Here is a 15,284-nt window from a genome sequence, read left to right as displayed (position 1 = left end):
AACGCAGGTCTCCTTTGAAGCAAATGTCCAACCTATTTCTTTGCTTTGTGTGTGAGCAGCTGGAAGACAGAACTAAATCCTCTCTCCACTAATTATGTTGACGGGAAAGAGATGAAGAGCGGTTGTTTCCTCAAATGTGGATAAGTGTTCAAAAGCTTTGCCCGAGCCAACTCGTAGCCATATTTTTTAAAGACGTCTTTAGCCTCACAGTCATACTTCAAATCTGAAAACTCAGTTTGCAAAGAGGAAGTGAGCTTGTCCACTTATCCACAACTTCAAAAGAGAAAGGATCGAAAATCCAATCCGGAATTTCTAATTTCATCAAATCTTTAAATCTTCATTCCATATCAGTTTTTAACTGATCAAGGTGATCAGTAAAAATTAAGATTTTATTTTCAAGAATCTCGATATCTGCCACTGAACACTTCTTAAGAGTTGAAAATTGTATAGCTCTTTGCGACCAATGTTTGACTTGTATCAAACTTGGCGATGAGTGAAGATATGATTCCCTTAGCCTTGATAATGTTCATTTTATTTCCTTGAAGTTTTACGTTGATTTCGTTCATTTTTTCAAAAATATCCGTGAGGTACGCAGTTTCCAACTTGCGTTGCTTCAAACTCTCACTTAAAACAGGATCAGTGGTGTCGAGAAACTCAGTAACCGAATCCAGCAATTCGAAGAAACGGCTCAGTTTCCTTTTGAAAGCCATCTCACAGCTGTATGTAGGAGCAGGAATTCGAAATCTTCATCATTTTCATGGCAAAGTTCTCGGAACAAACGGTTATTAGGAGAATTAGCTTTTATTTTATTGATGCCAGAAATAACCAATTTTTCGCAGCCAAAAGTTGACGATGAATGACATAATGAATGGTGAGATAACTTCCGGTACTTCTTTTTTAAGGTGACCCAGAAACCCAGTATGACAACCAGACATGGTTGGAGCACCATCTGTTGCACAAGCACTTACATTTGTGAGGGGAATTTCTTTTACCTCAAAATAATCTTTGACCAATTTAAAAATCGACGATCCTTTTGTATCTGTGTTCAAAGTTCTTGTAAACAACATTTCCTCGTTAATCTCCTTACTCTCATTTATGAATCTCAGGTAAGCTAATACAATAGCTTTGTTATCTATCACAGTTGATTCATCAATCTGCAACGCAAATTTATCTTCCTTCAAAATTTTGATGAGTTTTGATTCAACGTCTTCGGCCATCTCATCAATACGCCTGGAAACAGTATTATTGCTCAGAGGAACAGATTGACTTATCTTATTGTTCGATCCCTCACCCAACATGATTTCAACAATTTTTTTAGTAGCAAGTAAATTAAGAGTTTCGCCAATTGTGTGAGGTTTATCACATTTAGCAAACAATAAGGAAACTTCGTAGGAAGCAAGAAGACCTTTGTCAAGATCGGTTGTTTGTTTTTTAAATAGTTCATTTAAATTAGGCTGTTTTTCAAATTTAGATTTCAGATCTTGAAAATAACTTAGGGGTTTGCTTACTTTGTCACTATGTAATCTCGATAAATGGTCTCTCATTCGCGAGGGTTTCATCACCTTATTTCTAGTAAATGTTTTAGCACACAAAAGACAATATGGAAACTGTTCATTTAATGACGCGATAAAACGGAATTTATGATGAAAACCGAATACTGACGACACTTTCTTTTCGAATCCATTGACGCTTCAATAAAAATGGATGGAAGCTATAACTATAAAAAATAAGCAAGCAATTTATGGCTGTGCAAAACAAGCTAACAATAATTGACGGTGAAAAACAAGTATCAATTAATAACGATAAAAACAATTAATAACGATATAAAACATCCTAACAATTGACAGTCAAAAACTAATAACAAAATTTAAAAAGGAAAAAGACAATTAAGCGAAGCGAGGGAAATAAATCGATTTAAGAACTGCACAAGAGTAAGGACACTATAGCAATGGCGAGGAGAATCATAGAGTTGGCTGACCAGTACAAAAACATAGCCAAAGCGCCAATTATTTAGCCTTGGAAACTAATTCATCGCCAAATTAAAACACCTTTATACATTTGCGTTTCTGAAAGCTTATTTATGGGAAGAATACATTTAAAGACGAAAAAACTTCAAATACATGTTTCAAGATAAAATCGTCTTACTATGCAATACATCTTTATAATTGTACTCATACTAAAACTGTAATTAATTTCAAGGAAATGCGGAACTACTTTTCAAAAGTTTAGTGTTACATTTCCCGGATGTCTGCTTCTATGGTTACAAGCAACAGCACATTTCTAACGGAGGTGCAATGAAGGAATTGAATGTGACGATTGGTTTACCTGCGGTGACCTATGCCAAGATTAAGACAAAACTATTTTTCTCACGCTCACCTATACAAAGTGAATTTTCCTCGTAACCATAGCACTAGCAACGACGCGACACTGTTGTCTGGAGTTTTCCTGAAAGCCGTATTATAACTGCCAAGCAGCAGAGTTATCTAGCTATAAATATTTCGTCTATCAATCCGTTTCTCCTATTACATGCCTTTTAAAATCAGGGGGCAGGGAACGAGACGAGAGAGGAACATTTGAGAAGAAGTTTATAAAAAAACCTTGTCTTTCAACAAGAGATAATTTTTAAAAGTCAGATTTCCGCCTGCGATGCCAAAACGTATGACGAAAACGATGAGGTACTTGAAATTTTTTAATTTTTAACTATCATAATTCCTTGTCTACACCAGAACCATAAGTTCCATATGTGTTTTCAATTTCGATCTCAAATAGCTTTTGTTATTAATATTAGTACTAGTAGGTGTTGACTCATCGCCCCCAGGTTGGGAACAACTGCTTTAGTATAATATACCTTATCAGTAGTATAAAGTAGGCGTTACCTTTTAACAATATTTTTTCCGATTTGTAGAAAATAAAATACCACTTTATTAACAATATTTAAGTTATATTAAATAATAAAAGAGCGTTGGTCAGTTAAACTTATTGAGAGGAAAGCAAAATACATTAATGATCGTCGCTCATGATCAACTAGAGCAACTGATCGGTAAAGATATACACCATACAGTTTCCCTTCCCTCGCTCTGCTCCAATCAGTCGGGAAGTGAGAACGTACTATCGCATTTTTTATATAGGCACTCTACTCATAGTGATAATTCATCGGCTCCACTGTATACGAGCAACCCTCAACCGCGGGGATGATTAATTAAAAACTGTAGTGTGATGAAAAACTCAGAAACGAGTGGTACTGCAGAGTCACAGACATGGTAGTGGTCCAACTATCTATCGCTTACATAACCTTTTCTTTGTCGATGACAAATATTTGTCAATTTCATGCAAATACGGGAAAAGTTTCCTATCTTTTCTCTATTTTATAACACTTGCGAAGATGTTAATATTATTTGATTGTGGGGTAGTCTAATCAAAATTTGAAAGCTTAATTAAAAATTTTACATAATCAAATTTTTATGATGACGAATGCATTTATTTATTATTTTCAGTCAATGCAGCAACAAACCCACCACAATAATCTTGTCACAGAATTTTTAAATGGTGAATTAGGGAATCATTTAGCAAATTATTTTTTTTTTCTTTTCTATAAGACAATTAAAATAATTACTTTAAAATTATTTAAATATTAAAAATCTTTATTACATATGATTGCTATTATGAAAGAATATTGACTAACTGATGATGTTTATTCTTTTTATGCAACATTACTATAAAAATTTCTATATATTGATTAAGCTATTAGGAATTGTTCAGTGCTCTATTTTAAGTAATTGTGTTCCAAGACTTCTTGATATAAATTAAATAGTTTTGAAAAGAAAAATATTATCCCACATTTCGAAGTTTTTAATAATCATGATATCCCTATACTTTGTTACCAAAAAAGATTAGTCTACTTATGAACTGAATATTTTTTTTTTATTATTTCGCGAAGTTCCAATTTGTTTTAAAGTTAGTGAAATTTAAATTGTTTATTTCAGCAACTGTTAATCTTTTTTTTTAAATTTGCATTTTGTTTTGTTGGTCAAAAACGAAATTTAAATTGTTTATTTCGGCAACTTTAAGTTTTTTATTTTTTTTAAATTTGTATTTTGTTTTGCTGGGCAAAAACAAATTGACTTTGTAACGAGAAATTTTGAGGGATATAGAAAAATGTAAGGAATACGACGGAATAATAAATAAAAAAAAAACTTAACTTTTGTTAATTAGTTCGAGAATTTTCAATTGTTAAACTCGTATTAAAAAATACTGCGTGATCCACTTAGCAGTTCGCGCAGCTGGAAATTACAGAGTGGCTGATAGGACCATTCTCATTTATAACTTTTAAAAGTTTTTTTTCTTCTTTTTCTTCATTCTCATTTAAATTTGTTCGAGAATTATGACCACTTTATGCACTTTTTCACCATTTCTTTTGCGTTGAATAATTCCTATTTATTATTTTTCTTCTTTTTTTTTTCCTCTGGGAATCTTCATTTTGCATGCTCGCACTTAACTTCATGTCAAAAGTTACAAAAAAAAAAAATAATAATAAAACACTGTAAGAGTCTGAGATTTAATGCTGCTAGATATTAAGTTAATTTTTTTATTGAAATTTTTTAAAATATACACGACTCAAAAAAAAAAAATTTAAATTATTTCTAGTTTTAACAGTTTACCATGTCCTTGGGGAGGACATGGACTTTGCCCCATATTTCCGCCTGTCCTGCGCTCATCTCCACTACTGTGTGTGGACGCTACTGGGAGGCTAGGGCCCGCATGGGCTAAGTATGTCACTATGCATTCTATTCTATTTATCTCTTTTTGCCTTGTTTTTCCTGTTATTTTATCCTTTTTGTTCTTTTAAATTGGTTAGTCATTGAAAATAAAAATAAAAAAATTATAGAAAGTTATATTTATAAATTTTTAACAATTAAAATTAAATCTTAACAAAATGTGTTTAAACGAGTAGTTTAAAAACAAAATCATCTTTCTTTAAAATCGATTTTTAAGATAAAACATAGTTAATAATTAATCTTCTCAAAAATACAAGTTAAATCAAATCTTTGGAAATGGAATTAATTTACTAAACTTTTAAATTTACTTGATTTTCTAAACTACTCGATTTTTCAGAATTTGACTTTGTTTGGATTTGAAAGTAAAGTATCATGTTTTAAAAACATTATCAGTGTACAGAATTACATAGAAAAAATATATAAGTTACAATTAATTAATAAACATAATCGTTGTAGAATATTTCATTATAAAATAATATTGATGTAATTTTAAATTTCAGGAAAGATAAATAAAGTTGCGTTAAAAAAGTGAGATTGTTTACTTTTTATATTAAGAAATATTTGAACAAGATTAAAAATTAATCATATTAGAAAATTTTTAATTTTCAAGATAATTTATACATTGCAGTTCTAAGTTATATATATGTATATATATATATATATATATAAAACCATTAAGAAATTTTTCTAATGTTCAGATATTTTAACTGGTATTTTTTTTCCTTCAGACGTTCTTAGTTGTAACAGCAAATCATTAATAAGAAACATTCTTGTAACAGCAACTCATTAAAGACAACATTACCCATGAAATATCATTCCATCTATATATATATATGTATATTTGACTTTATCTCGCTATTCTGGTGCACACACATAAAATATTTCTATCTTGCAGTCTATCTTGAACTAATAAGGGGGAGTTAATCAAAGGCAGGTGTGCGGAATGCTTAATTATGGGGTTAGATTCTGGCTGGAACCGTTAGGGAAGGATAGTGCTGTACCCAATATTATTCTGACCCCTGTAAACATTATTACATTCTAATCAAATTTATGTTCAATTTTCTATTGATTTCATCATCAGTTCAACTGATTGATTTCCCACTCATAACTTTACTACTTCATGCTTGACATCCCCTCTCCCACCAATTTTACTAACACTTCACATATTCCCCTATTATATGTCTCAAAAATCCGACGACTCAGTTAATGCTGCAACATGGTATGGCATTGAGATTTGAGCTATGTTCTAAAGAGTCTGGCAGATAACAATTAATAGCTTATTCCGAGCTGAGCTAAAAGTTACAACATTTCGTACGATTTACTTCACGAACAGGGGTGTCACTCTAAAAAAATTTCAAGACTGAAGTTATTTTTTGATCGAATAATACTGTCTAGCGTTGGTTACCAAACTTTTAGAAATTCATAGCTAACTGACACGAAAATTTACCTTTCCTCGATAATATCCAACATATTAAACCATCATTTGATTATTTTCAAATTTTTCTTTATTTTATGTTTTTTTAGCAAACGAAACAAAAATAAGTGCTAACATTGTATATCTTTTTACAACTTTTACTGAACAACCTAAACCATTCATATCTTTATTTTTTGGTCTAGCACTATAATTTTTCTTTTTTTAAAAAATAATCTTGATTTAACTTTGGCCAGCATCACAATAGATGGCAGAATTAGATTCAGCAATAGTACAAATTTAATTACACAAGTAGATGAAGTTCAATCAATTCCATTTGTCAAGACTTTAAGAATAAGATTTAGTGAAGCTGACAAAAAGAAGATAAATTAAAGTCCTGACATCATTACCATATCATATGTTTTCATTAAGATAATATAATATTTTTTTATTTTGACCAAAAATTTTTTTACATTTCTAATGAAGAAAAAGAAAATTTAATTTAATTGGTAGAATTTATAAGTCCATAGATTTTTCTCAAGACTGATTTCAGTCCCCAGGACTGAAGAGTGGCACCCATGTTCACGAATACGAAGAAAAAAAAAGTAAATGTGCCCACCATCTATAATTAATAATAAGATTAATACTTAGCTAATTTCTTAAAAGCTAATGAAGATATACAACCACTTTTTATTAATAAGATATGTTAGCCTCCCTAACATATGAAACAAAACCTTGATTAAAGCTAGCCTTAATGTGAAAATCATTTTACATCTAGATAATCATAAGATTTTTTTTGCATCGGTTTGAATCTTCAGCTAAAATCCTCCTTGTTATGACATTTCCATTGACCATGCAACATGATCCATTTGCTTATGTGTCGCCAGCTAAAACGCCAGTCTTGACGTGACATCACTCTTCCACATTGTAAGAATATATATATATTTTGCAATGTTCTGCATGCAATCAAAGTTTAGATCTTCAGCTAAAACCCTCCTCATTATGAGATTTCCATTGACCGTGCAAGATGATCCATTTGTTAAAGCGTCGCCAGCTAAAACGCCAGTCTTGACGTGACACACTCTTCCACATTATAAGAATATATTTTTTTTGTTGCAACGTTCTGCATCTTCAGCTAAAACCCTCCTCATTATGAGATTTCCATTGACCATGCAAGATAATCCATTTGTTAAAGCGTCGCCAGCTAAAACGTCAGTCTTGACGTGACAACACTCTTCCACATTATAAGAATATTTTTTTTTTGTTGCAACGTTCTGCACCTTCAGCTAAAACCCTCCTCATTATGAGATTTCCATTGACCATGCAAGATGATCCATTTGTTAAAGCGTCGCCAGCTAAAACGCCAGTCTTGACGTGACATCACTCTTCCACATTATAAGAATATTTTTTTTTTTGTTGCAACGTTCTGCATCTTCAGCTAAAACCCTCCTCATTATGAGATTTCCATTGACCATGCAAGTTGATCCATTTGTTAAAGCGTCGCCAGCTAAAACGCCAGTCTTGGCGTGACATCACTCTTCCACGATAGAGATCCACAATATAAGATATTTTTTTTTGCAACGTTTTGCATCTTTAGCTAAAATCCTCCTTGTTATGATGCAATTGCTAATGTGACGCAAGCTAAAACGCCATTTTTGACGTGACATCACTCTTCCACGATACTATGACAACATATTTCGTAATATTATTTATTTTATATTTTACTATCAATAGCTTTTTATTCCATGGAAAAAATTTCTTTGTTTTCTATAAATTTGCTTTATTATTCTGGGGGAAAAAAAGCTTTTTTTTTTATTGGTTAGACTTCCTTTGCTGTAAAAACGTATCGATTTATAAGTGGAAATATGATTTAAAAGGCAATAATAATTTTCTTTTATTAACGACTTGAGAGTCAAACACAAACATTTCATACAAAATAATTTTATATATGTACAAAGAAAGTTTTAAAGTGCACAAAAAATAGTAAAATAATTTACATATTTTCATTAAAATTTTTGACTGCTTTTCTTTTAACACACATTGGAATAAATTACTAAAGTTTCATTTACAAAACACACTGTCTTGTCTCTCAGACGCATCTTCAGTACTTCTTACTATACCTTGAGGCTAAAAAAAAGATATTTACAAATCAGAATATGTTTTGCATTAACATTTAGAGTATTTTATATTATATTACAGAAGCCCCCTAGTGCTGGGCAATATCAGAATTTTATTACTTTATCAATAGATTCCTAATTTGATACTAGATTGCCCAAGGAAGTCATTTTGACTGCTTTTTAATTTCAATTAGAAAAAACAATGATGTATATAATGACACAATTTCTTAGAATTTTGTGACTTTTTGCATAACATATAATTATTTTTATTGTTAATAAATTTTCTAATAGTTATTTATATAACTATAAATAATGTAAAAAATATTAAAAATTAATTTTAAACAAATTTCCTTACACAATCTAGCCATTTTGACTGCTTTTGGGCAATATAGGTACATACTAAGTTTCAGTCTTTCTAGTGTTAACGAACATTTTTTTATTGCTCTTCAATACAATGGTACCCAAATAAAAATTTAAAAAATATCCCATTTAATGATTATATTTAGTGAGAATATTAACAAATTCAATGCTAATCACTATTAATGATAATATATCATATTCTATAATTATTTATATCAATACTACTCATGATGTTACAGAATTTAATAGTTACAGTAGACAATTCTGAGAGTGACATTACCATATTAAGCAATTATTCACTAAATTCACGATATTCAATGACTGAAATATTGACTGAGCTCATGATATTAATTATGATATTCAATGTTCATTGTTGCCGATAATGATCATGACATAATCCTTTGGAGTGCGATAGTTTAGGAGCCTGAACCTGACCTGGCTCTAAATAAGTTGTCGATTGAATGCTTTACGCTAAATACTTACAAGAAGTATGTCATTATGATAAATTTCTGAGTCACGATCAAAATGCTAATATTAAAGATAAAAAAAAGTTATCTCTATATGCTAAAAATTACTAGTCTTTTAGAAGTACGACAATTGTTTTTAGGAAAATACATTTTTCTGCTGTTTAAGTGGGCATTATTATAGGGAAAAGGTTTAAAAAAACTTTTTTTTATTTATTTCTGGTAGAAAAAATAGCTTCTTATTTTAGCAATGTGTAAGTAAACACAGTCTGAGTTATTTTCCCAACAAAATAAAAGTTTTTCAGCCATTTTTAAAATTCCTATGGCACGTTGATCACATATTCCCTTCGTGACAACATACTATCAACATTCACTAAAATCAATAACATCAAAATGCATTGCATTTCATTTTATTTTTACAAAACTTTGTTAATCAGATAGCTACTGACTTACCATTATAAATATATGTGAGGGTGTCATATCTTTAACTAAAGAATCCAGTGACATCTCACTACCTCCTCTTCCAGGGCTTAGCGTTAGCCGCAAGTGAGGTAGAAGGACAAAACCAGGTAATAGAGGGTATAGTATGTAGTTTAATTGGTAAACATCCCGAGGAAGAATTCGAAAGTGCATCTGAAAAATAAAACTGTTTTTAGAATGATACGAATAAAGCTTCTGCTTTAAATTATGTTACAAACATATCGTATGTTAAAATTTTCAAGAAATAGGTATAAAAATTTCTTTGGGAAATTTAATTCATATAAAACAAGATATAAATAAAATGATTAAAATTCTCTTCCTTTTTTTCATAACTTGACGAAAAAAGAATTTTTGTGGAATTTTTTTTTACTAAGTCAGTGAGAGTAATAAGCATGAAAAGAAAACAATATGCTTTTTAAATTAGCCGCAAACTATTTTTATTTAAGCATTTTTGGCATGGGCAACAGAGCTGAAACAAACTGAGGTATAAAGCAGAGCCCGAACGAAAAGTTAAAAAGCAAAAAGATTTAAATTTAAAGACTAAATTGAGCAATTTTCATGAATTTTTTTATCAAGTCAGTGAGCAGTCATAAGAATGATAAAAAGAATACGTCTTTTACTTATGAACTATTTCAATTTAGATATTTCATGCGTGGGTATTGACAAATTGATTTCACACACTGGCCAATATATTAGAAATCTTAGATTAATATTTTATAGGAACTTTTTTTTGCAAAGATAAATGCCCTTATTTATGAGGGCATCGATTCTAACAGCTTCTGGAGTGCAATTATGTCAGAGAATATTATACATTTGAAACACAGACTTTAAGATTTAGTAAAATTAACTGGAAGGGGAAATTAAGAGATTGATGTCAGATGTGCCAATCCAACCAACATGTCTTGAATATTTTCTATTGAGTTAAGATCTGGCTTTGGGGTAGCCAGGGAAGATGTTAGAAGTTAGATTGATGCTCATTAAAGCAATTTTAAATGTCTTTGGCATGATATACAGTTGTATTATCTTCCATTAAATAGCATCAGCTTTGGAATAAAAATGAAACATTGCAAGATGCACTTGATCTGCGATGTCCAGGTAATGTATGTGTTTTTTTTTGTTTATTCTTGACAAACACCACTGCGTCCTTTCTATACCAGGGGAAAATGCTCTACATAAACTAGACTCTTGCAAAGTACAAACAAGGTAAGATGAGCCATGGTGGCTCAGGGTATAGAGCGTTCACCTTCCAATGAGATGAACTAGGTTAGAATCTTAGACGGCTGGACGGAATTCCTCACCTGGCTTGCACAGACCACAGTGCTGACTTAAATATCCTCAGTGGCAGACGGATTATGGGTTAGCGCCTCCTTGCCATCAGGTTAACCATGGGAGGTTCTCGTGGTCTATGTAAAGTAAATGCGGGTAGTTCCATCAAAAAGATGTCTGTGGCGTTGCGGTCTGATTTGCAATATTCCGAATCTACTAATCCCTGACGTTGTATTACGTCGCTTGCAGCTGATAATTGTTGTATGACATAAACCTCACAACTGAATGCAGATTTCCTCGGAGTATACGCGTGAAGTACGAAATCGGCGAAACGCGAACAGGATGCATTCTGATATATCTTGGCCGCCTCTCGACAGTTCGCACACTTTCTCTCTCAGTCGGTTCGTGAGTAACTAGCTAGCAGTTAGGCATGTTCTTGTCAGTTACTCATTTGCAGCTTTTTCTATGCTGCTTGAATGTTACAATTGTTATATTTTATGTTAAAATGTTTAGTTAAATTTACCAAGTTTTTCAGTGTTAATAAAGATAGTTGTTTATTTGAACTGGGAGTGTTGTTTATGGAGTGACACGACATAAACCTGTAGTGCTTTTTCATGAAAACTTTCACGTGGAAATTTATACTAGAGTTGGAGTCAGATTCTTCCCAGAGTTACCAAATATATCAACCTCCACACGTCTATGAAAGCAAATTTTGCCCAATATTTGATCCAGGAGTTCCCTTGTCTTCTGGATTAGATTCAAAATCACAAGGTTACGGAGTTGAACATTAGAAGTAGTAAACCCAAATAATTGGGTCAGCTGTTCAACAATGGTTATAATATATATATAGATAAAAAAAACAAGGTAAGATGGGTTCATAGCTTCATAAGAGTTCACACCAAATTCATCCTCTTCCATCAGTGCAAAACAAGGTGTCAAATTCATCCTCTTCCATCAGTGCAAAACAATGTGTACAGAGTAGAATAAATATATATGTGTACAAAAAGTAAAAAACCATTATTTACCGATTTCTAAGACAGTATTATCATTATAAGATTTTCACAGTAATTGTGATATAAATTATTGTTTACTTGTTTGTTTCCTGCAAACATAAATGCATCACTACTCTCAAGTAACAGTTCCATGTCCTGGACAGCAGTTGTACGGTTGTGGACAAAATATGTAACAGGCAAAGGTTTGCGTGCCAAGCCAGATGCCGGCATTTTCATTTCTAAGTATATTGGTGGTTTTGTGACATCAACTGATGGAAGCAAGATTTCAGTTACCACAGTGGGTGATGTACCATTAGGCGATTTCCTGCCAAAACAATTAAATATGTTCCTCATTATTAAAAAATATATAGATTTTATAGGATTTTAAAATATATTGAATATTATTTAAAACAAAAATAATTAAGCTGTATCAAATTGTTGTTATATGCAATTTATGAGGCATTTGAAGAATGTTGCACATTAATGTTAATGTATGTGCAAATGCTTCTTTTGCAACAGCAATAAGTAATGAGTTAAAATTATCTTTTAGGGATAGAAATTTAGAAAAGTTCTCCACTGTCGAATTTACAAGTGGTATTACTGTAATTAATTATATTTTGTTAAACAATGCTATAAAGTAATTTTGTAGCCGAAAAGAAATCTCATTATATCGTCAATCTCAATTATTCTCAAACTCATTATCAAAAAAATTTTATGATTGATTTGTTCCTGACTAATATTTCTGCTGCGCTTATTAAGTAAGTTTAAAGATATGTGAAATAATATATATTACCAAGAATTCTACAAAATGTAAAGCTTTCTAATTCAAGATTTACGTTGTAAAAGATTTTCAACTGTACTTTACACAGTTATAAACATTAGTCTAAATTAAGATAAAAGACTTTAAATAACATAAGATCAAAAACTTCTTTTTAACTTTAAACAAATAGAAAAAATTAAAGGTAGAGTTTAACAGATCTTTTCAACTCCCCAACATTATGTTAGACCCCATTGCCCTGTATAATTAGCACTAACAAACAACAGACATAATATGAATACACAATGTAACAGACAAATTGCTTTGGAAAATTCCTAAAATTAAATTTCAGCAATGCATGCAAAAGAAATGCTACATTACAGATTAATTTTATTTTTTGAAAAATCAATGAAAATTATATGAAAAATAGAGAATGAGTTGACTGATTGTTATTACTTCTGAATTTAAATTTACCTTTGCCATTTCACGGAATACATTCCAAAATTGACTTTGGTTGGTGTATCAAGAGCTGCAACCAAAATGAAACAATCTGTCCCTGCCTCATTGTTATTTAAATCCACTAAAAAAAAGAAAAAACAGATTTACATATAAAGTAATACAAAACAATTATAAATTATTATTAAAATAAATAAAAAAATAATATTATTTATTAACCGTTATCAAATTAACATCAGTCTGGTGATTACAATTTTTCTGAACTAAACAAGCAATACTTATCAACTTTTTAATTTTGAAATGCATTTAAAGTAATTTTAGAATTTATACTTACAATTTTTCACCATAGACTTGACATTCTTATCAGCAAAGCTTAGGTGATGGGGCTGAAAAAAAAATGCATATTTTTAGTTAATTGAATGCATAATCAGTGCGAAATAATATAAAGGATTGAGTAAATGGAAAAGAAAAGAAATATTTTCAGATTAGTACTTTAATAAAATTAAGATTTAAGTCAAAAAAAATTTAAAAGAATTTAAAAATTGTTTAAATAAAAAAACTTGTTATAAAAATAAATTAAATTTTTTTCATTATATTCTTATTAGCGAGGCTTATGTAATTGCACTAAAAAAATGTTTTTAGTAAAATAATCAGTAACTAACTATAGATATTATGCGTAAATAAAAAGGAAAGTTCAGTACTTATATAAAAGAAAGTGATTTTATGATACATAATTCTAAATTATTAAATAGAATAATATTAAAAAGAATTCAAAACTTGTTTATATTCTGATTAATAAAGCTTAGGCGATCAGGCTAAAGAAATACATATTTTTTATTCAGTACTTATATAAAGCAAACTACTTAATTCCAAAATATTTTTAAAAAAATTATTTAAATAATTAACACATATTATGAAAGACTTTTATTCCATTTAAAATTCCCTTAAAGCAAAATATCTTTCAATTTTTCTTTTGGAATTCTGTCAAAAATTTCATAAGATCATGAAACATTATTATTATATGAAATTAATTACAAAATTCATGCAAAAAATATATTAACTTCATGTTATTTTTATTATGCATATAGATATTATTGGAAGAAGGATAAAATTTTTACAAGCCTCAGATATAAATCAGAATCTTTAGTTTTTTTAATTTTTGGTAATTGCTTAAACAAATTTTTTGAGTTAGAAAGAAAAAATATACTTTTTTAATTCAATATTTGTATGCAATAAAAACATTTAAGTAAAGGTTTAGTTTAAAATTTCAATTCCAATGAAATAAAATAATTACACAATATAACGAATCAAAATCTGCGAGGTTCAATAGATTATAATTAAAATATACATAATTAAAATATATGTGATAATTGAAGTATGTACTAATAAAAAAATACAAGAAGTAAAAAACAATATATTTGAATCATATCACATTTAATTACAGTACATTATCATTTTATGAGCCAGATTAACTTCAAAATCTCTAACGCAAAACAATCGTAATTCATAAACTTGTTAGATTTTATATCTGAGGTTTATTTAATTTAATTCTGAAATTAATAAATACCTGAGCTCATATTTTGTGTTTTAAATTATTTGCATTTAAAAATTATTTCAAAGCATTAATATTGATCAGCTCGAGATAGATATTAATAAGTAAGTTAAATGTGAAATAATCATTTTGAAACATAATTTTATGTAATGCAAAAGCCTCATTTTGCATTATAACGATCTTAATCTTCTTCAATATTAGTACAAACATTTCATATAGTTTGAAGAAAGCAATTCTCACCAATTCAACTTTTGAATCTTCAATATGAAGTGGTAAAGGAGAATAGGAATGCACATCAACCTTAAGGATAAATGGTTCTTCTGAGCGAATTGATTGCATTTCTTCAAACTAAAAATAAAATAACCACACTTTAATACTCAGTACGAGAAAGCTGCACATTTCAGATTCTTCTTCAAATATATTTGTAAGAATTTTTAAATTACAGGGTATTTGCTATATTTTAGATTTTCAAATTCATGACTTTTCATGATTTTCCATGACTAATTCCAAGAATTTTTCATGACTTAACGAAGTTACTAGTTTCTCCAACAAAAACGCGACGATAAATTTAAAAAAGCATTATAATAACATTAATTGAAATGATAGGTATAACCAAAACTTTTATACTCTGCATCTTCATATTTATAGATTTTA

At 29.9% G+C, this 15,284-nt stretch overlaps 2 protein-coding genes across 7 annotated transcripts in view; both read right to left on the bottom strand.

Annotated features, from left to right (window-relative positions):
* Positions 1-806: 806 nt before the first annotated feature.
* Positions 807-1,544, bottom strand: LOC122271429 (protein FAM200C-like). Its single transcript, XM_043052582.2, has one exon. The coding sequence runs from the start codon at positions 1,542-1,544 to the stop codon at positions 807-809; it is 738 nt and encodes a 245-aa protein (XP_042908516.2).
* A 6,511-nt stretch (positions 1,545-8,055) lies between these two features.
* Positions 8,056-15,284, bottom strand: part of LOC107457202 (trafficking protein particle complex subunit 11 gry) — a 50,942-nt gene continuing 43,713 nt past the window's right edge. For all 6 annotated transcript variants that reach the window (XM_043052586.2, XM_043052587.2, XM_043052589.2 and 3 more), the window contains exons 26-31: positions 14,871-14,978; positions 13,413-13,464; positions 13,097-13,202; positions 11,965-12,190; positions 9,581-9,760; positions 8,056-8,313 (exon numbers count right to left, since the gene is read on the bottom strand). In XM_043052586.2, the coding sequence (XP_042908520.1) occupies positions 8,248-8,313; positions 9,581-9,760; positions 11,965-12,190; positions 13,097-13,202; positions 13,413-13,464; positions 14,871-14,978 (738 nt within the window). In that variant the 3' untranslated portion in view covers positions 8,056-8,247. The remainder of the gene's footprint in view (positions 8,314-9,580; positions 9,761-11,964; positions 12,191-13,096; positions 13,203-13,412; positions 13,465-14,870; positions 14,979-15,284) is intronic.

The sequence above is a fragment of the Parasteatoda tepidariorum genome, chromosome 9 (genome assembly GCF_043381705.1).
Source record: "Parasteatoda tepidariorum isolate YZ-2023 chromosome 9, CAS_Ptep_4.0, whole genome shotgun sequence".
Classification (NCBI taxonomy): Eukaryota; Metazoa; Arthropoda; class Arachnida; order Araneae; family Theridiidae; genus Parasteatoda; species Parasteatoda tepidariorum.
The sequence above is the reverse complement of the archived record's forward strand: the minus strand, read 5'-3'. Positions and strand labels throughout refer to the sequence as shown.